General features: G+C 36.0%; 1 protein-coding gene across 3 annotated transcripts in view; it reads right to left on the reverse strand.

The window, feature by feature from the left end:
• The window catches only part of THEMIS (thymocyte selection associated), a 177,582-nt gene that overhangs the window by 116,595 nt on the left and 38,600 nt on the right, over positions 1 to 22,387 (reverse strand). For all 3 annotated transcript variants that reach the window (XM_070496268.1, XM_070496270.1, XM_070496269.1), the window contains exon 2: positions 18,997 to 19,155. In XM_070496268.1, coding sequence (XP_070352369.1) covers positions 18,997 to 19,155 — 159 coding nt within the window. The remainder of the gene's footprint in view (positions 1 to 18,996; positions 19,156 to 22,387) is intronic.

Genomic DNA, 22,387 nt, shown 5'->3' on the forward strand with positions numbered 1-22,387 from the left:
TGGCACCCACCTGACTCTGCTCTATAGCACCCCCTGGGACATAGGGCTCAAGAAGCGCGAAGGTGTGAAGCTCCTGCTGTCTGCTGTGCCGTGAGAAATAAACTGCTACATTCATTTGGGCTCATTTTTTCATTACGGACCTAATTTATGAAAGTATGGCAAGTCAGTATGGCAGCTACACGGCTGCTTAGGGATGGCTTGACCACTTGACAGGTAAAATCCATTTATCCATTTATCCATTTATCTAGCAGAAATTCGTTTAAGTAGAAAGCACTGCCTGAAGCTTATATTTAAAGCATGATTTAAATCCATTAAACGTATGACAGAAATTTTATATTTAGTGAATTTTCTAACATTTATCTAAAAGTTACTATTTCATGTTATTTTAAGAGTGGCATCAGTTTAGATCCTTTTAACATTGCAACGCTTACTGCCTATATCAGAAAAATTAGAAAAGATGCCACAGATCCAGAGGATCTTGTATTTTCATCATAACATTGATGTTGATTGACAAAAAGACCATTTCGCTCTTTTTCTATGATTAAGCAAGAAGTGCTTCAGAACACAGATTTTGGAACCACGCTGTTTAGTTCTGTATTGGTGCTCTCCAATAGAGAGCCGTCATCAGAGGCACTGTATTGAGTATTTGAAATGTGGCTACTTGACATTAGCATAGCCTGAATGGAGATGTGCTATCAGTAGAAAACAACATGCTGGATTTTAAAGACGTGGTATGAGAAAAATGTAAAATATCTCAATAATTTTATATTGATTAGAGGTTAAAAGGATAATATTTTAAATAAAGTGTATTATTAAAATTAATTCCACTTTTTTTTTTCACTTTTTTAAATATCTGTGCTAGGTAGCCTCCAAGATAGCCTCTTGGAAGTCACATCCTTGTGCAGGCCCCTCCCAGACTGCACCAGCATTTGTCTGTGATCAAAAGAATGTAACAGAAGTGGCAGTATGTCACTTCTAAGCTTAGGTTGTAGAAGGCTATGGTTTTCATCTTGGGCTTTCTCTTGCCCTCAGATCATTCATTTAGGAGGAACTTTATGGAGTGAACCATGTGTCAAAGAACTGAAGCCTCCTGGAACAGCTACATAAATGAACTTGGATGAATGAACATGAACATATGGTCTCACAAATATTTCTACCAGACGGTGCTAGCGTAGATTCGACACAACCACTTACTAACTAGGTGATCTTGGGTAAGTCACTTTTTTCTCATGTGCAAAATATGAATTCAATTGGTAACCTATAGATATACATAAAAATGTTTAAAACAGCTTTATATGTAAAAGTATTTAGACACATCATGAGGCTTCTCGTTTGAGTGGATGATATTGGCAGGATAGAGTGTAGGGTGGTAGTGAATATGCCATCTCTAAGCTCTACTGTCACATTTTTTATGTCTCTTCCTCCAGCAACAAAATTTCTACACAGTAATAAAATTTATAGAGTATGATCTAAAAATTCAAACAGAAAAATTTCAGTCTAGGCTTGTAATTTTAATGATGGTTTTACAGATGCAAACACAACCTTCCTTGGACATATGGTTTAGAGATATTAATATAACCTTGCTGTTTAGGAGGAGGGGAAAAAAACTCTGATTGTCAGAAAAATGTACTGAAACACATTCTTGCAGAATATTTCTCATGTTTAAAGAGAAGGCATTTATTATTCATGCTTTATAACAATACAGAGGAAGAATACATCTTTCCAGAAGTAATCCAGAAATTTGGAACTTCGCTATAACCCAAACATTACGTGATATACCAATCTATGGGGATAACGCAATCAACTACCAAACATCAGAATATATTCTAGTTGTGTTTGGCAAGAATAGCACATTTTCTAGCTCATAAAAATGCTCAGCCAAGAGAACTATCTTGTAAGAGAACAAATTGTGCTTCTAAAGTGGTGTGTTTATTTCCATAAAGAACTGAAATTATTACTTTTTATCTCTTTTAGTGTATTGAACATTTTTTGAGTTGACAAAATAGAGACATATGAAAAGATAATATTAATATGGGATGCAACTAGGGATGTATATTCCAAGTTTAGCTCTCCATTCGCATGTTAGCAAAAACTCAATTTCCAGTTTGTCCCCTGAAAGGCTCCTTACCAAATCTCTACAAAGCTTTCCTTTCTTGACTGCTGCTTGAGATTCCATTTGCTGGAGCTTCTTCTGTAAAGCTATATTTAGTGGTCAAAGGCTGGCTATCTTTCTTCAATAAAGCATCTTTATTTGCAAAGAAATCATCTATGGGCACTTTGTCAAGGTTATAATCATCTTCAACAAAACTTTGAAATACCATGAGAAATTAAGGATTTGTGTTAATATACTTTACTTTAACACAGAAGAGTAGATGCTGCCAGCAAAAATAGTGGAATAAGTACCTCTGAAAATTGTTTCCTCCATAAAAGCAATGGAGAAACTGGTTTAAAAAATTGTCAGAATTAATTTCTTCAGAACTCCAGAAATTAACTAAAGGATTAGAGCAATCTGGGGACCATTTATTAAAGAAAAGTGGCTGAATTTTGGCAAAAACAGCAAACCTTGTGACATTTTAACTTGCTGTATTTCCATTCCTCCCACCCCCTTCAATGCCACAGTAGCCTTAAAAACCAACAGCCTGCAATTATGGCAAAATCAGCAGCTTGGCAGTCACAAGAGGGGGCAGAAGGGAGCTGGAGTTCCTCCAAAGTTTATTCTCAGAGAACTGTCATTATTTGACATGTCTGGTGACTCCCTGCAAGATTCACTTGTGAAACTGTGTTTATTTAATTTTATTTTGAGCTTACTCAGTGGGAAAAGACTTTTCCTCAGGGCACTTCTCAAAAACAATGAAAGACAATTATTTAATTTTTGTGGCTGCCTGCAGTGGTGTATAACAGTCGGGAAAAACAACAGGCTAATCTAAAAGCTTAAAAGGAAAAGCCAAGGAATGAGATGCCCATAAGGACAACGAAAAGTTCCAGTATATTCCCGGGAATCTAGAAGACCACATACATGTGTAGGACTGTGCACTTGCCCTAAGCATGTGTGCATGCTTAGGAAAGACCTAATAAGGTTCTAAGGTCCCAATTCTGGCTGACTTTGAGGCTTTACATGAGCAAGAAGCAAAGGCTAAGCAAGAATTTTCAACTGCCTGGCTGAGTGTTGAAGGCATGACCCCAAATGAACACAGAGCCCCTGAAAAAAGCCTAGGAGACTTCTAAGTTCCAATTTAAGGAAATCTCTGTCCAGAAATTAGCTGTCCACTAAGCTAACTGAGCAGAGACTTCAGTGGCTGAATATGGCAAAGAATTCAGACTTTAGAGATTTCATTCAGAAAAGTCACTAAACAACCAGCAATAACAACGAACCCTGAGGAGGGGGGAAAATCCAATTTCTAGAGTTGCCACATTACATTGTTTAAAATAACCAGCTTTCAACAACAACTTATAAGACAGGCAAAGGAACAAGAAAGTGCGGCCTATAAACCAGGGGAAAAAAATAATCAATAGAAAATCACCCTCAGGAAACCCAGACATTGGATTTCCCAGAGAATGAATTTAAATCAGCTATTTTAAATATGTTCAAAGAACTAAAGGAAACTACCTCCACAGAACTAAAAAGAAGTAGGAAAATGAAGTCTTATCAAATAGAGAATCTAAATCAAACTTGAAGATAAGTCAATTGCAATCATCCATTCTGAGAAATTGAAAGAAAAAAGTATGAAGAGAAATGGACAGATTCTCAAAGATGTATGGGACACCATCAAGCATATCAATATGTGAATAACGGGTGTCCCAGAAGGAGAAAAGAGAGAGAAAGGCATAAAAAGAATATTTGAAGAAATAATGGCCAAAATTTCCAAAATTTGATGAAAAACATTAATCTACACATTCAAGAAGCTCAATATACTCCAAGTAGCACAAACTCAGAGATTCATGTCATCATGATCAAGCTGTTGAAAACCAAAGGCAAATAGAGAATTTTGAAAAGAATGAAAGACAAAAAACTTATCATGTAGAAGATTTCTCAATCAGATTAAAAGCTAGTTTTTATTCAGAAACCATGGAAGTCAGAAATCACTGGGATGACAATTTAAATTGCTGAAAGAAAAGAACTATCAGCCAATTCTCAATCCAGAAAATTTATCCTTTAAATATGAAGGAGAATTAAGACATTTCCAGATACACAGAAACCAAGAAAATGTGTTACTATCAAACCTGCCATACAAGAAATACTAAAAAGAATTCTTAGGGCTAAAATGAAGACACAAGGCAGTAATTCTATTTTACGTGAAGAAGAAATAAAGAGTACCAGTAAAAGTAACTACAGAGATAAATATACAAGAAAGTTTAAATGTACTTTTTTGTTTTCAAATCTTTATTTCTCTTACCTTATTTAAAAGATAATTGCATAAAGAATAATTATAAATCTGTGTTGATGGTCACATATAAAGATGTAATTTTTGTGATAATAACAACTCAAAGGAGGGGGTAGGGAATGGAACTATAGAGGAGCTGAATGTTATATACTACTAAAATTAAATTAGTTCATCCAAACTAGATTGTTATGAATTAAGACATTAATTGTAATTCCCAGGCAACCACTGAAAAAAATACTAAAAATATGTATATATTTTTAAAAAGCATTGGACTTCTGATTTCTGATGTGGCATATAAGGAGTTTGGAAGTTGTTGCTCTGTCCCAACAAAAAGTAAAAAGCTGAACAAACTGAAAAATTAACAGCTCTTCTTAGATCCATCAGAGAAGTGATATCAGAGGACAAACTACTGCCTCCAAAATTGGAGAGACAGACAAGCAAGTACAGAGAATTACGACTTACCAAAGAAGAAAACTCTACAAGAACCAGTACCAGGGTAGGAAAGTCTGAACTGTAATTGATAAATTGCTAGAAACTCAGAATAGACAAGTCTGAAAGTAAAAACATCAGGAAGGCCCTCTCATAGAGGCTCCCGCAACTTTGTAAATTTTACCTCCAGGAACTTGACCAGGCTCTCACAGTGAATTTCAGAGAAAATCCCCTCATGATTCAGGCGGGGGAAGGGTTAAAGAAATCATTTTGAAGTAAACCAGAGCATTCTGTTCTTCTTAACAAGCCTGTCCTCAAGAGAAACTATTGGTGTTTTATTAGGACTAACTGACCTGGAAGAGGAAAATACACAACTAACACCCACTCTGGCCTTTCCACTTGGGGAAAGGGAAATACCCAGCTCTAACCCACTCTAGTCTTCCACATGGGAGAAGGGAAACACCCACCTCCAACCCATTCTAACCATTCTGTCCCACCTAAGGGGTAGGGAACAGGACTGAGAAGCACTTGTGAAGTTCACAGTTTAGAGGCACAGGCTCACAAAAATACTGAGACCCAATCATAGAACTATAGAATATTTCCCTTTCTGCCACACCTTATTGCCACATTTCTAAAGGCCTACCTACTACAGTTCTTTTTACCCAGTACCTCAAGCCTGGCTACCAAGAAAAAACTACAAAGAATGCTAAAAGACAAAAAAGACAATTGAAGAGACAGAGTAAGCACCCAAATCAGACTCAGATACATCAGGGATGTTGGAATAATCACACTGGAAATTTAAGACAATTATGATTAATATGCTACGGGTTTTAATGGATAAAGTAGAACAGGTGGGCGATGGAAGAAGAAAGATAGAAATCTAAGAAAAAACCAGAAAGAAGTGACAGCGATCAAGAATACTGTAACAGAAATGAAGAAAGCCTTTTATGGACTCATTAGTAGACTGGACACAGCTGAGTAAAGAATCTCTGAGCTTGAAGATATATCAATGGAAATTTCCAAAACAGAAAAATAAAGAGTACAAAAAACAAGCAAACAGGAGAAAAACACAGAACAAAATATTCAAGTACTGTGGGACCACAACAAAAGGTGTAACATATGCATAATGAAAATACCAGAAAGAAAAGAAAAGAAAGAGTAGAAGTAATATTTGAAGAAATAATGACTGAGAATTTCCCCAAATTAATCTCAGACACCAAACCACAGATCCAGGAAGCTCAGAGAACACTAACCAGGATAAATACCAAAACAAACAAACGAAAAAAAACACTACACAGTAATATCCTATGCCAACTGCAGGAAATCAAAGATGAAGAAAAAATCTTGAAAAATAATAAGAGGAATAGAACAGCTTACTCACAGAGGAACAAAGATAAGCAGTATATCCAACTATTCATCAGAAATAATGCAGGCAAGAAGAGAGTGGAGTGACATAATTAAAGTGTTGAGGGAAAAAGCCACCAACCTAGAATTCTGTATCCTGAGAAATTATCCTTCAAAAGTGAAGGAGAATTAAAGATTTTCTCAGACAAACAACAATGAAGATAATTTTTTGCCAGTACACTTGCTTTATAAGAAAGGTAAAAAGAAGTTCTTTCAAAGAGAAGAAAAGTTATATAGGTCCGAAACTTGGATCTACATAAAAAAAAAAAAGAACATCAGAGAAGGAATAAGTGAGGGTAAAATAAAAACATTTATTTTTTTATTCTTAATTGATCTAAAATATAAAAGTTTATTCATAATAATAATATCAAGAGGAGGGGGCAGAGCAAAATGGCAGGGTGAGCTGACCCGGGATTCTCTCCCCTCCAAAATACAACAAAAGATTGGAAGAACTGAATTTCAGAGAATAAACATAATACCAGCTCGTTAGAGACCTACAATACCAAGAAGGTGGAGATCATAATCTTGCTTACACCCTCGCAGGCGCTGGAACGGTAGGAGAGAACATCGCTCCCTCCCCTAGAGTCTGAGATCGCTGCGGCGTGGGTCGGGAAGGAGCGAGGGAGGGGCCGTGCGACCAAGGGATCATCCAGGACCCCTGCCGCTGATTCAGTGGAGACCCACTGACGGGGGGAAAGCTTCCGTCCACGGGGACCCCATAAATCAAGAGCCTTGGGAGACCAGAGAACAGAACTGATCTGAACCCAGACCAGCGCGTGTGAGTAACAGCCCCTCCCCCCCAACAAAGCCAGTGGGCGCAGCCATCTTGCCCCAAGGCGGAGAGCTCATAACATGCCGCTCTCGACCCCCATCTAGTGGCGACAGGCTGTAACTGCAACTGAATTCTACCACGATGAGAAAAAACCGCTCCTCTACCATCCAGCAATTTATAAAAGCCCCAGACCAGAAGGAAAACAATAAAAACACAGAATTAAGTCCTGAGGACTTGGAATTAGGTAAACTAAGTGATAATGAATTCAGAGCAGCTATAATCAAAAAACTCAATGAGGTAGAGAGGAAGATAGAGAAACAAGCCGAGTTCTGGAGTTACTTCACAAAAGAGATTGAAATTATAAAGAAGAATCAAACAGAATTACTTGAGATGAAAAACACAATGGACCAGATAAAACAGAATACAGATTCCCTGAATGCCCGTGTAGACCACATAGAGGAGCAAATTAGCATAATCGAGGACAGACAGGCTGAATGGCACCAGAAAGAGGAAGAAAGAGAGCTAAGAACTAAAATAAATGAGGAAAATCTCCAAGAGATAATGGATTCAATGAGGAGTAAGAACATAAGGATCATGGAATTCCCGAGAATATGGAAAAGGAAAATGGAGCAGAAAGTGTGCTTAACGAAATTATTGAAGAGAACTTCCCAAATCTAGGGATCAATGGAGAAATGTGTATAGAGGAGGGTTTTAGATCTCCTAGATTTGTCAATGTAAAAAGACCCACTGCAAGGCACATAGTAGTAAAGTTGGCAAATAGGAATGATAAGGAGAGAATACTCAGGGAAGTAAGGAAAAAAAAGAGAATAACCTATAAAGGAGCCCCTATCAGACTGTCAGCGGATTTCTCTACAGAAACCCTACAAGCTATGAGAGAATGGAGTGATATATTCAAAGCTTTAAAGGATAAAAACCTTCAGCCAAGAATACTCTATCCAGCAAGAATTTCCTCCAGATATGAGGGAGAAATTAAATCTTTTCCAGACAAACAAAAGTTAAGAGAATTTGTAACTAAAAGCCCTCCATTACAAGAAATCCTCAAGAAGGCTCTCATACTTGAAAAAAGAAAAAAGGGAGAAAGGGGACACTATCCACAGACTAGGGAGACCGATGGATAGAACCAGAACAGGATAGCAAATATTCAATTATAGCATTAGGGTAAAGGTAAGGAAACTACCAAAACAAGGACGATCTTAGCACTCTAACTACAAATGAATAAGACGAGTTGGAATAAAAAATGAAAATAATTATTTAGGAGGGGAAGAGCAAAGGGTCTAAATCAGTATTGGTCAAGTAGGTAAGAGACCACCAGAGAATAGACTATATTATACACGAGATTCTAAATACAAACTTCAAGGTAGACACTAAAATAAAGTACAGAACAGAGTCACAAATCATAAATAAGGAAAAATCTAAGAAACCCAGCATAAGAAATTGCAGTATTAAATGGGTAGTCTAAAGCACACAGGAAAAGAAACACAGGAAAACAAGATAATGAGTGACAGATTAACAGCATTAAGTCCACATGCATCAATAACCACTCTCAATGTGAACAGATTGAACTCTCCAATAGAAAGACACAGAGTGGCAAAATGGATTAAAGAACAAGATCCAACAATTTGTTGCCTCCAGGAAACACACCTCAGCCCCAAGGACAAACACAGACTCAGGGTGAAGGGGTGGAGGACAATACTTCAAGCAAATAGCAAGGAAAAAAAGGCAGGTGTTGCAATCCTCATATCAGACCAAGTGGATTTCAAAATAAGACAGGTAAAGAGAGACACAGAGGGACAATATATAATGATCAAAGGGACACTTCATCAAGAAGAAATAATGCTTATAAATATCTATGCACCCAACACAGGAGCACCAAGATTCATAAAGCAACTATTAACAGACCTAAAGGAAGATGTTAAAAACAACACAATAATAGTAGGGGACCTCAACACCCCACTCACATCAATGGACAGATCACCCAGACAGAAAATCAACAAGGAAATAGTGGAGCTAAATGAAAAACTAAAACAATTGGACTTAATAGACATATATAGATCACGCCACCCTGAAAGAGATGAATACACATTCTTCTCAAGTGCACATGGAACATTCTCTAGGATAGACCATATGTTGGGAAACAAGGCAAGCCTCTACAAATTTAAAAAAATTGAAATAATAACAAGCATCTTCTCAGATCATAGTGCTATAAGGCTAGAAATTAATTACAAGAAAAAAGCTGAGAAAGGCACAAAGATGTGGAGACTAAACAACACACTACTGAACAAGCAATGGATCATTGAAGAAATTAAAGAAGAAATAAAAAAATCCCTGGAAACAAATGAAAATGATAGCATGCCATACCAACTCATATGGGATATAGCAAAAGCTGTAATAAGAGGAAAATTCATCGCAATACAGGCACATCTTAACAAACAAGAAAAATCCCAAATAAGCAACCTTAAAGCACACCTAACTGAACTAGAGAAAAAAGAACAAATGAAGCCCAAAGTCAGCAGAAGGAGAGAAATAATAAAAATCAGAGCAGAAATAAATACTATTGAAACGAAAAAGGCAGCAGAAAGGATCAATGAGACAAAGAGCTGGTTTTTTTGAGAAGATAAATAAAATTGACAAACCACTAGCCAGACTTACAAAGAAAAAAGGGAGAAAGCTCAAATAAACAAAATCAGAAATGAGCGAGGAGAAATAACAACAGACTCTGCAGAAATACAACAGATTATAAGAGAATACTACAAAAAACTATATGCCAACAGAATGGATAACCTAGAGGAAATGGATAAATTCTTGGACTCCTACAATCTCCCAAAGCTCACTCAAGAAGAGGCAGACAATTTGAACAGACCAATCACAAGGAAAGAGATTGAAACAGCAATCAAAAACATCCCAAAGAATAAAACCCCAGGACCAGATGGCTTTCCTGGGGTATTCTACCAAACTTTCAGAGAGGATTTAATACCTATCCTTTTCAAGCTATTCCAAAAAATTAGGAAAGATGGAACACTTCCTAACACATTCTATGAGGCCAACATCACGCTGATACCAAAACCTGACAAGGACACCACGAACAAAGAGAACTACAGGCCAATATCACTGATGAACATAGATGCAAAAATTCTAAACAAAATTTTGGCAACCAGAATTCAGCAATTCATCAAAAGAATCATGCATCAGGATCAGGTGGGATTCATACCAGGGACACAGGGATGGTTCAACATCTGCAAATCAATCAACGTGATGCACCACATCAACAAACTGAGGAATAAAAACCACATGATCATCTCAATAGATGCAGAGAAGGCATTTGACAAGATCCAACAGCCATTTATGATAAAAACTCTGAACAAAATGGGCATAGAAGGAAACTACCTCAACATAATAAAGGCCATATACGACAAACCCATAGCCAACATCATACTCAATGGGCAAAAACTGAACACCATCCCCCTGAAAACAGGAACGAGACAAGGATGCCCTCTATCACCACTCTTATTTAACATAGTACTGGAGGTTCTGGCCAAAACAATCAGGCAAGAAAAAGGAATAAAAGGAATCCAAATAGGGAGGGAAGAAGTGAAACTCTTGCTGTTTGCAGACAACATGATCTTATATATAGAAAACCCCAAAGAATCCATTGGAAAACTGTTAGAAGTAATCAACAACTACAGCAAAGTTGCAGGGTATAAAATCAATTTGCATAAATCAGTAGCATTTCTATACTCCAGTAATGAACCAACAGAAAAAGAACTCAAGAATACAATACCATTCACAATCGCAACAAAAAGAATAAAATACCTTGGGGTAAATTTAACTAAGGAAGTGAAGGACCTATATAATGAAAATTACAAGGCCTTTCTGAGAGAATTGGATGACGACATAAGGAGATGGAAAGACATTCCATGAACATGGATTGGAAGAATAAACATAGTTAAAATGTCCGTTCTACCTAAAGCAATCTACAGATTCAACGCCATCCCAATCAGAATCCCAATGACATTCTTTACAGAATTAGAGCAAAGAATCCTAAAATTCATATGGGGCAACAAAAGACCCCGAATTGCTAAGGCAATCCTGAGAAAAAAGAACAAAACGGGAGGCATCACAATCCCTGACTTCAAAACATACTACAAAGCTACAGTAATCAAAACAGCATGGTACTGGTACAAAAACAGGTGCACAGATCAATGGAACAGAATTGAAAGCCCAGAAATAAAACCACACATCTATGGACAGTTTATCTTCGACAAAGGAGCTGAGGGCATACAATGGAGAAAAGAAAGTCTTTTCAACAAATGGTGCTGGGAAAACTGGAAAGCCACATGTAAAAGAAGGAAAATTGACCATTCTTTTTCACCATTCACCAAAATAAACTCAAAATGGATCAAAGACCTAAAGGTGAGACCTGAAACCATAAGGCTTCTGGAAGAAAACGTAGGCAGTACACTCTTTGACATCAGTATTAAAAGGATCTTTTCGGACACCATGCCTTCTCAGAGAAGGGAAACAATAGAAAGAATAAACAAATGGGACTTCACCAGATTAAAGAGCTTCTTCAAGGCAAATGAAAACAGGATTGAAACAAAAAAACAACCCACTAACTGGGAAAAAATATTTGCAAGTCATATATCTGACAAAGGCTTAATATCCTTAATATATAAAGAACTCTCATGACTCAACAACAAAACATCAAACAACTCAATCAAAAAATGGGCTGGAGACATGAACAGACATTTCTCCAAAGAAGATATACTGATGGCCAATAGGCACATGAAAAGATGCTCATCATCGCTGATCATCAGGGAAATGCAAATCAAAACTACACTAAGATATCACCTTACACCCGTTAGAATGACAAAACTATCTAAAACTAATAGCAACAAATGTGAGAGAGGTTGCGGAGAAAAAGGAACCTTCATACACTGCTGGTGGGAATGCAACCTGGTGCAGCCACTATGGAAAACAGTATGGAGATTCCTCAAAAAATTAAAAATAGAACTACCATGCGATCCAGCCATCCCACTACTGGGTATTTATCCAAAGAGCTTGAAGTCAGCAATCCCAAAAGTCCTATGCACCCCAATGTTTATTGCAGCACTGTTTACAATAGCCAAGACGTGGAAGCAACCTAAGTGTCCAGCAACAGATGAATGGATAAAGAAGATGTGGTACATATATACAATGGAATACTACTCAGCTGCAAAACAGAACAAAATCATTCCATTTGCAATAACATGGATGGACCTTGAGAGAATTATGTTAAGTGAAATAAGCCAGCGAGAGAAAGATAATCTGTGTATGACTCCACTCATATGAAGAATTTAAAATTATGGACTAAGAACAGTTTAGTGGATACCAGGGGAAAGGTGGTGTGGGGGGTGGGCACAAAGGGTGAAGTGGTGCACCTACAACATGACTGACAAACATTAATGTACAATTGAAATTTCACAAGATTGTAACCTATCAATAACTCAATAAAAAAATAATAATAATATCAAAAATGTATTAAATTATATATTCCTATGTATAAGTGAAATGAATGACAGCAATGATACAAGGGACAGGAGAGATAAATTAGTAATATTTTGTTATTTTAAGGTGCTTACACCATCCATGAAGCAATAACCATGGTGTTATTTGAAACTGAACTTGGATTAGTTGTAAATGTGCATTGCAAACTCTAGGGCAACCACTAAATAATGTTTAAAAAGAGAGTATCATAAGTATAATTGATATGCTAAGAAAGGAGAGGAAATGGAATATAAAATGCTCAATGAAAACCACAAAAGGCAGAAAATGTATGGAAGACAAAATTAGAAACAAAGGCAACAAATAGAAAGCAGTAACAAATATCATAGACATTAATCCAACTACATCAATAGTCACTTTGAATGTCAATGGTCTAAATACAACTAAGACACAAAGTGTGTCAGATTGGATCAAAAAACAAGACCCAACTATATATTGTCTGCAAGAAACCCACTTTAAATGTAAAGACAAATACGGAAGAGTAAAGGGATGGATAAAGATATACCATGCTACCCCTAATCTAAGAAAGCTGCAGTAGCTATATTAATTTCAGACACAGCAGACTTCAGAGTAAGGAAAGTTATCAGGGATAAAGAAGAGCTTTACATAATGAGGAAGAGCCACTACTCCAAGAAGACATAACAATGTTTAAGAGGAATGTGCTCACCCACAGAATGTCAAAATACAGGGAGCAAAAACTGAGAGAACTATAAGTAGAAATAGATAAATCCACTATCCTAGTTGGAGACTTTAAGACCCTCCTATCAGAAATGGATAAATCCAACAGACAGAAAACAGTAAGGACATAGTTGAACTCAACAGCACCATCAATCAGTGGATATAATTGACATCTATAGACTACTTTATCCAACAACAGTAAATTATATATTATTCTTCAGCTCACATGAAATAGTCACCATGAAAGACCACATTCTGAGTAATAAAACAGATCTTAACAAATTTAAAAGAATATAAATCATACAATATCTGCTGTCAGACCACAATGGAATCAAACTAGAATCAATGACAGAAAGATAACTGGAAAATTCCAAAATACATGGAGATTAAAAAACACACTTGGAGTCAAAGAAGAAATCTCAAGAGCAATATAAAAATATTTTTAACTAAATGAGAATGAAAAGACAACTTATCAAAATTTGTGGAATGCAGTGAAGCAGTGCTTAGAGGGAAATTGAACTGACTGCATAGATTAGAAAAGAAGAAAGATCTAAAATCAATAATCTACACTTCCACCCTAGGAAACTAGAAAAGAGAAGAACAAATTAAATCCAAGTAAGCAGAAGAAAAGAAATAATAAAAATTACAGAGAATTTAAGGAAATTGGAAACAGGAAATCAATAGAGAAAATCAACAAAACCAAAAGCTTGTCCCTTGGGATGATCAATAAAATAGATAAGCCTGTAGCTAGGCTAAGAAAAAAAAGAGAAATTACTAAAATCATAAATGAAAGAGGAGACATCAATTATCAAAAGGATAATAACATAATATTATGAACAACTCTATACTCCAAGTTTGATAACCTACAAGAAATGGATGAATTTCTTGGAAGACACAATCTGCCAAAACTCACACAAGAAGAAATAGACAATTTGCATAGTCTATATCTATTCATGAAATTGAATAAATAATTAATAACTTTGTAAAATAGAAAGGACGAGGCCCAGAAGGGTTCACTGGTGAATTCTACCAAACATTTAAGGAGAAATTGTACCAATTCTCTACAACATCTTTCAGAAGATAGAGGATAGGCAATACTTCTTCACTCATTTTATGAGATCAGTCTTACTTTAATACCAAAACCAGGCAAAGATATTACAAGAAAAAAAACTACAGCTCAATATCTCTCATGAACACAGATGCAAAAATCTTCCAGAAATTATTAGAAAATTGAATCTAATAATATATAAAAAGAAATTTATGGCACAAGCAAGTGGGATTTATCACATTATGAAAGGTAGTTCAACAAGGAGAGAACTGACACCATCTGACATCAAAACTTACTATAAAGCTACAGTTATCAAGACCATGTGGTATTGGTGAAAGAATAAACAAATAGATCAATGGAACAGAATGGAGAGCTCAGAAATAAACACATATAAATATAGTCAACTGATCTTTGACCAAGGAATAAAGGCAATACAATGGAGAAAATGTAGTGTTTTCAACAAATGGTTCTAGAACAATTGGACATCCAGACACAGACTTTACACCTTTCACAAAAACTAACTCATAATGGACCATAGACTTAAATGTAAAATGAAGAACTATAAAACTCCTAAAAGAGAACATAGGAGAAAATCTAGGTGACCTTAGGTTTAATGATGACGTTTTGGACAGGACACCAAAGACACAATCTATGAAAGAAATAATTGATAAGCCAGACTCGAGTTAAAAGCAAAAAAATTGTGCTCTGTGAATAATTGTGCCAAGAGAGTAAGAAGACAAGCCACAGACTGGGAGAAAATATTTCAAAAGAATTATCTGATAAAAGACTTGTATCCGTAATATACAAAGAACTCTTAAAACTCAAAAATAAGAAAAGAACCTGATTAAAAATTGGGAAAAGATCGGAACAGCCATCTCACCCAGGAGGATATACAGATGGCAAATAAGCATATGAACAGATGTTCGACATCATACGTCATTAAAGATCTGAGAATTAAAACAGTGAGGATACCATAGGTGTATTCGTAGTAGAATAACCAAAACCCAAAACACTGACAACACAAAATTCTGCTGAGGATGTGGAACAGCAGGAACTCTCATTCAATGCTGGTAGGAATGCAAAATGATACACCATTTTGAAAGACAGTTTGGCGGTTTCTTTAAACTAAACATACTCTTATCATATGGTCCAGCAATCATGTTCCTTGGTATCTACCCAAACAAGTTGAAAACTTATATTCACACAAACACCTGAACATGGACGTCTATAGCAGCTGTTTTTATAATTGCCAGAGCTTGGAAGCAGCCTAGTTGTTCTTTAGTAGGTGAACGGCTGAATAGACTGTGGTACATCTAGACACTGAAATATTATTCAGCACTAAAAAGAAATAAGCTATCATACCATGAAAAGACATTGTGGGATTTTGATACAGGGAAGACGTGCATATTTAGGAGTATGTAGTATATGAGAAATCTCTGTACATTCTGCTCAATTTCGCTGTGAACCTAAAACTGATCTAAAAAAATTGTCTTAATAAAAAAAAGAATTAAAACGATACACTAGAAAATACTTGACAAAAAAGGGGACAATGATGGAGGAATAGATGAATACAAAAGGTCCTAAGACATACCAAAAACAAATGGCAAAATGACAGATGTAAATACTATGTTGTCAGTAATTACATTAAATATAAGTAGATTAAACACTCCAATTAAAAGGCAGAGATTGGCAGAATAGATTTTAAAAGACTGCCTATTTGTTGTCTATAAAACATACTTTAGATTAAAAGACACAAATAGTTTGAAAGCAAAAGAATAGAAGAAAATAGACCATGCAAACAGTAACCAAAAGAGAAGTAGAGTGACTACACTAATATCAGACGAAATAAATTTTTTAAAAAAATTGTTACTAGAAACAAAGAAAAATACTATAAAATGACAAAAGAGTCACTCCATCAAGAATAGATATCAATTATAAACACATATACACCTAACATTAGAGCTCCCAGAATATGCAAAGCGAAAGCTAACAGAGTTGAAAGGAAAAGTAAACAATTTAATGATAATAATTAGAAAGTTCCATACTCTACTTTCAGTAATGGATAGAACTAGACAGAAGATCCACAAGGAAATAAAAAAATTGAACAACACTGCAAACCAACAGACATCTGCGGAACACTCCACTCAACAACAGCAGAATATGCATTCTTCTCAAGTGCACACAGAACATTCTCCAGGATAAGCCATACGTTAGGCCATACAACAAGTCTCAATAAATTTAGAAGGATTGAAATCACACAAGGTATGTCTTCTGACCACAATAGAATGAAATGGAAATCAATAACAAAAGGAAATTTGGGAAATTCACAATAAAGAAAGATTTTTTTTAAATATATTGGACTTTTTGAGTTTAAAATCTAAGAGCTTCAAGTGAAAGATTTAAGTAAAGTACAAATAAAGAAATTTTCTGTTGAAATGTATGAAAAATATTAGTGGCCTTGATTTTTGTCTTCGTCCCTACTGCTGATGTACAGGGATTACTCCTATATCTGGGATCTCTTTCATCATCACTTAAGATCCTCTTTGAAAGTATTCCCTAATCATCACCAATCACTTTACCCCTTCATTTTAACCCTGATCTTTACAAGCAAACCAGTTTGTAAACACATTTTTCAAATTGTTGCTCAGTTAATGCAATCTTATCACGTAAATCGAAAGCTCAAAGGGATATTCTAAATAGTAACTCTCCAAATTAAACTGTTAGTCAAAAGCTAAGTGTTTTAACTACTCCAACAAGAAACACTCCTTCCACCAGAAGATTCTAGTCACTCTAACTTACTAAATATTTATTATGTATATTTTTTCCTAAACACTGTAGGGATTAGAGCAACAAATGAGATTCAGATTCTGTCCTCAGCAAGCTTGTGATCTATTAAGCAGATGGTGCTCACAAGACAAGCACACAAATAACTTCAATTACGTGCAAAATGTAATAAATGCAATGATTAAAGCATGAAAGACTATAGTGGTTCAAAAGAGAGTTGTTACATCCAATTAGAGTACTTGGGAAAAGTTTCTTCTAAAGCAATGGTTCTCAACCTGGGCTGCTCATTTTTATCACCCTGGGAGCTTTAGGAAACTTTGATAACCAGACTTAATCCCAGACCAAACAAATCAGAATATCTTAGACAAGAGGTCTGAGCATTAGGATTTTTTTAAACTCCTGAAGTGATTCCAATGGGGAGCCAAGTTTGAGTACCATTGCTATAAAGGATGGGGGTGAGTCAGGAATAGTTAGAATTGAACAATGAATAAGATTTCAGTTGAAAGGGGGAAGATACTGGAGCACTTGGGAGAATCTTCTCCTCATATAGCTAATTTATTTCATTCCCCAAACCTCAGATCAAGTATAACATTCTCTGAAAAGCTCTCCTTGACTCCATTGATGATGATAATAATAATGGTAATAAAAGCTGACACTTTTTATAGCTCTTGCTATGTAACAAGTACCATTCTAATCACTTTAAACATATTTCAATATTAATCCTCCCAACAAAACTAGAGGATAGATAATATTATTGTTGCCATTTCAAGTGAGAGGAGAGTGAATAAATCGGCAAGGTTACACAGCTAAGAAGTGGCAGAGTTGGGATTCAAATATAATGACTCCAAAATCCATGTTCTGCAACATGACCAACTGGAGTAAGATGTTCCTTTTCCAGACTCTCATAGATCCCATGAATACTTCAATCATACCATGAATCACATTATAGTGTAAATATTTACTAGATTTTTCTCTTCCACTAATCATTCATTCATTCACTCAATAAATAATTAATGAGCACATTCTCTGTGCCGGAAAATGTGCTTGGGACTGGAAACACAAAGGCAGATACGTCATATTTTATCTGTCAGGAAGTTTTAGTCTGGAGCAGAGGTCAGCGAACTACAGTTCTCAGGCCAAATTCTGCTGCCCATCTCTTTTATAAAGACATTTTTATTGAACCGCAGCCATGCACATTGATTTATGTATTATCTATAGTCTCTTTCATGTTACAACACCAAAGAGGAGTAGTGATGGAGACCATCTGGAGGCAAAATCTAAAATATTTACTACCTGGTCCTTTATTTAAAAACTTTGGTAACACGTGGTCTAGAGAATAAGAAAAACAAGAAAATCATCAACAACTATGGTGCCCAAGATACTATGGGAACATAAAAATATCTAGAATATCTAGAATAGGTTACAGGGTCAGCAAATTTTCCAGGAGATAATATTTGAGCTAATTTTGGAAGACTGAGTAGAGTTAACCAGGCACATAAGAGCAAACCAACTCGCCAGTAAGATCAGACAGGTAAGTTTAGCACTGATCCAGGGAGCCAAAATAATGAAATAAGAGTAAAGAAGGTAGATATGTTTAAGAGATATTAATTAGTTCTGCATAACTTACAAAAGTATACCTCTAATTTCTTCATTCCCACTATGTAGCACACAGCTAGCGGTGCATATAGTTGGAACCCACTAAATACTTGTTAACAGAAAAGATTAAGTCCTATATAAAGGATGTTTTTTAAGGGGGAAAAATATTTGCCTTCTATTAGTCCTTAAAATCATTGAACTATAAGAATTCTGATTTTTTTCACTCACTGCTGTAGAATTAAAAAAAGAAGACTACTTTTTCATTGTTTTCCATTGTATGGATGTTTATATCTATTAACAATACAGTTTTGCAAATAAGGAATGGTGACAGTACAGTGTACCTGGAAAATTCATAGGCAGTTCGAACGATTGTGGAGACTCAGAACCTTCACTGTGCTCACAGATTTCAGCTATGATCTTCTTAATTTTGAGGCCAGTAATTTTAATCACTTCTCCTGTTGACAAACAGCATTCATTTCCAAACATTTCATAAATAGAACCTGCAAAAAAGAGGAGTAAAAGGAGCTTTTAAAAAAGGATTCAATAGTGAAGAACAAAGTTGGAGTCAAAAGCCTCATACGAAGTATTTTATTCAGTTTCTCTCTTAGCTACCTACTTAATAGGAATTTAATCAACCTTGGCAAAATGTACAACACGTCCCAGGAAAAATATTAGATTTGCACTTCATCCACTGGGCAAAATATAAACAATCGTATTTTTGTTATTAGAGTAAATAGAATTTATGGTTTTCTCAGCACCTTTAGCTCATCTTTCCAAGGTCAAACTACAAACATGTCTTCCCCTGCTGGGATTTATGATCTATTTTTGCTGGGTCACAGAATGAGGCTCGTATGAGTCAACAATGATCTAAGTAAGTACTGCAAACAAGATTGTAATACAATCCAAGATCTAAAGCCTGACAGTTTACACACCAGGGTTTTACATTAAGAGCATCATATCTGTTTACTAGACCTTGTTCTCTTCATCGTCGTGAACATAAGGCCTTTTGTCCATTTTATTTCTTGATTTTTGACAAGCTGGAAACAACTCTCAAAATCTTTACGGCAGTAGGGGGCAGACCAGCCCAGATAAACTGAAAAGCTTCATTTTAGTTCAGAATATCAGTCTCCTTCCTAACAAATTTTTTATCATAGATGCTAAAGTTAAGCTTTTCAGCCATTTGTTTTCCTTTTTATATCTCCTGATGGAAGAACGGTGAGCAGTGAAATAACCAGAAAGTAAGCAATGGGAAAGAAGAAAGGCAAAAGTTCTGGATAATCCATCCCTAGTAAAAAGAAACAACCGGAAAACTACATCTCTGGGATGTTATCACTTTACAACTGAACAGTAAACTAAAGGCTGATGTACATAAATGTTACAGAACTATAGCGGTTGAAATATACCAATTTTTCCTTACCTCCAATATGATTTATATCCTCTTTACTACGCTAAAACAGGAACAATATGAGCACAAGATTTCAGGTTGGTTTGCTTTCTGAATTTTTGTCTATTGAGCCCCCTCGTCACAGAATTTTGCCTGATATATGGCAGGCACCTAAAACATTTTTAGAGCATTAACGGTTATCAGAAAAGTTATTAAAACCAGCATCCAATCTAGCTTTAAAGAACTCTGTGATTGTATCTGTCTCAACAGGGAGCAGGGGCACACTCAAAGGAGAATAGTTTGAGGAGGTTTTAACAAAGGGGCAATTTACCCAGAGGCACAGTCGGTTTTAGGCAAAGCAAGAATATAAATGTCCTGACCTCACCCTTCTCCCTCCATTTGATCCTCTGCCAGGGCACCCCATTGGCCAAATTCAGCCAGAAGCCAGAGCACAAGGGAGCTGCTGATGCCCCTGAAGAAATAAGCCTCCCAAGAAGAGAGTGGAAATGAAAATCCAGCTACCAACCTTACTGTCCATTATTTAATGGAGACCATTTTGCAGACATGCTAATATATCTACTCAAGTTTTAAGTATAAACTTCCATAACTCCTTCCTTTTTCCATGCTATTCTTTTCACTACACATGTATTCATACTTTTCGTTAAATCCAATACATACTGTTGTCAGCCATCTCAAATCCTTTGTGGAAAAAATCGGGATATTAAAAAATAATAATAAATCTGTAGTGACATTTTCCTCCAATGAACTCAGAATGGTTATTTTCTACGATCCTCATTTGGCAATTAATCACATACTAACATTTTACATCTTCAGTATTATCTCATCCTGTGCTTAACTTTTTATGACTTCTAGTTTTCATTACTCCCAATTCAATTTTAAGCTTCAGGAAAGAAAATATTACATTACATTTTTGCATAATTATGTCAACCTCCCTTCCTCATTCATTCAGCAAACTTTCATGAAAACCTACTATGTGTCAGGCATTTTGATTGGCAATAGGTATCAGAGACAAAATGTATAATCTCTTCCCCCACAGAAGCACTGTCTTGAAGGGAACAGACAAGTTTGCAGAAAATTGCAACAGATTATGAGAAAGTTGTGATATAGGAAATACAGGGCATTGTGAGAGTGTATTGGAAACATCTAATTAGGCAGTTACATGGGAAAGAGATTAGAGAAGGATTCCTCGAGGAGATGACAACTGAGCCGGGTTTTAAAGGAACCATCACAAGATGTTAGAACAAGCAGAAGAAATAGTATTTGAAAAGGTACAGAGATGCGAAAGAGCCTGATACAATCTGGAAACTTTACGTAGTTTCTTACACCTCAAATGTAAAGTAAGAAAGGGGAAGTGGTAAGAAAGCAGACTAGCAAAGTAGAAAGAGTCCAGATCATGCCGCGTCTTTATGAAATTACCAATGACCAAAAAAGCCAATTGGAGTCTGAAGCAACCTAAGTCAGAGAATCTACATTTTCAGTTATCAGGGACCAGGAACTAATACCAATTTAATGAGAGGTCATATGTATCTGGGTGCTGGCTATCCAAAATGCGGTCTGCTACATCACCTGGGAGCTTGTTAGAATCTTGGCCAGACCCCAGACTTGCTGAATCAGAACCTGCATTTTTAACAAGATCCCCAGATGATTCATAAGTACATTAAGGTTTGAAAAGCACTGGTCTAGGCAACAAATGTGTAACTGAAATAGTTTCTGTTCTGAGATTGTTGCAAAACTAACCATAGAAGGAAGGACAGGCCAGGCAAAGGAAGCACTCAGTGTCCTTGAGGTGGAGGGTGTTGTACATGGGGACAGGGGAAGGGAAGAATTTTAAACAAGAAAGCGACATGGTAAGATTTTTCTTTGTCACGTGAAATAGAATGTAATTTAACCTATCCCGTTTCAGCTGAAGTCTGTTTGGCTTAATTTCAATGCAATAAGCGTCTAATTGTAGACGTAATGTATATCAAACTGACTGACTTGGTGTGCCATTTTTCTTTCAAAGGTTCCTTTGGAATTCCAAATTAAAAGATGAATTTATGTGAGATTACACATCAATTCACAGGGAATAGAAGCCAGAGAATTCTATGGAGAGAAAATACTGTGAGTTTTAGTCACCACACAAAAAGCTTTTGACTCTTCAGTTCTCTTTCCAAGCATCTTTCTCCTTTTGAAAAAAGAAAATAATTTCCTTCAGTCTTAAAAGAAAAAGAACCTCATGCAAATGCTAATCTTTAATATTTATCTTTAATTATTTGTGACTTCTAATTTTCTCCAAGCAAGAAAGCTGTTAATTCACTTTGAATAAAGAGTGGGCAGCGACGCCCAAC

The sequence above is a fragment of the Equus asinus genome, chromosome 24, assembly GCF_041296235.1.
Source record: "Equus asinus isolate D_3611 breed Donkey chromosome 24, EquAss-T2T_v2, whole genome shotgun sequence".
NCBI lineage: Eukaryota > Metazoa > Chordata > Mammalia > Perissodactyla > Equidae > Equus > Equus asinus.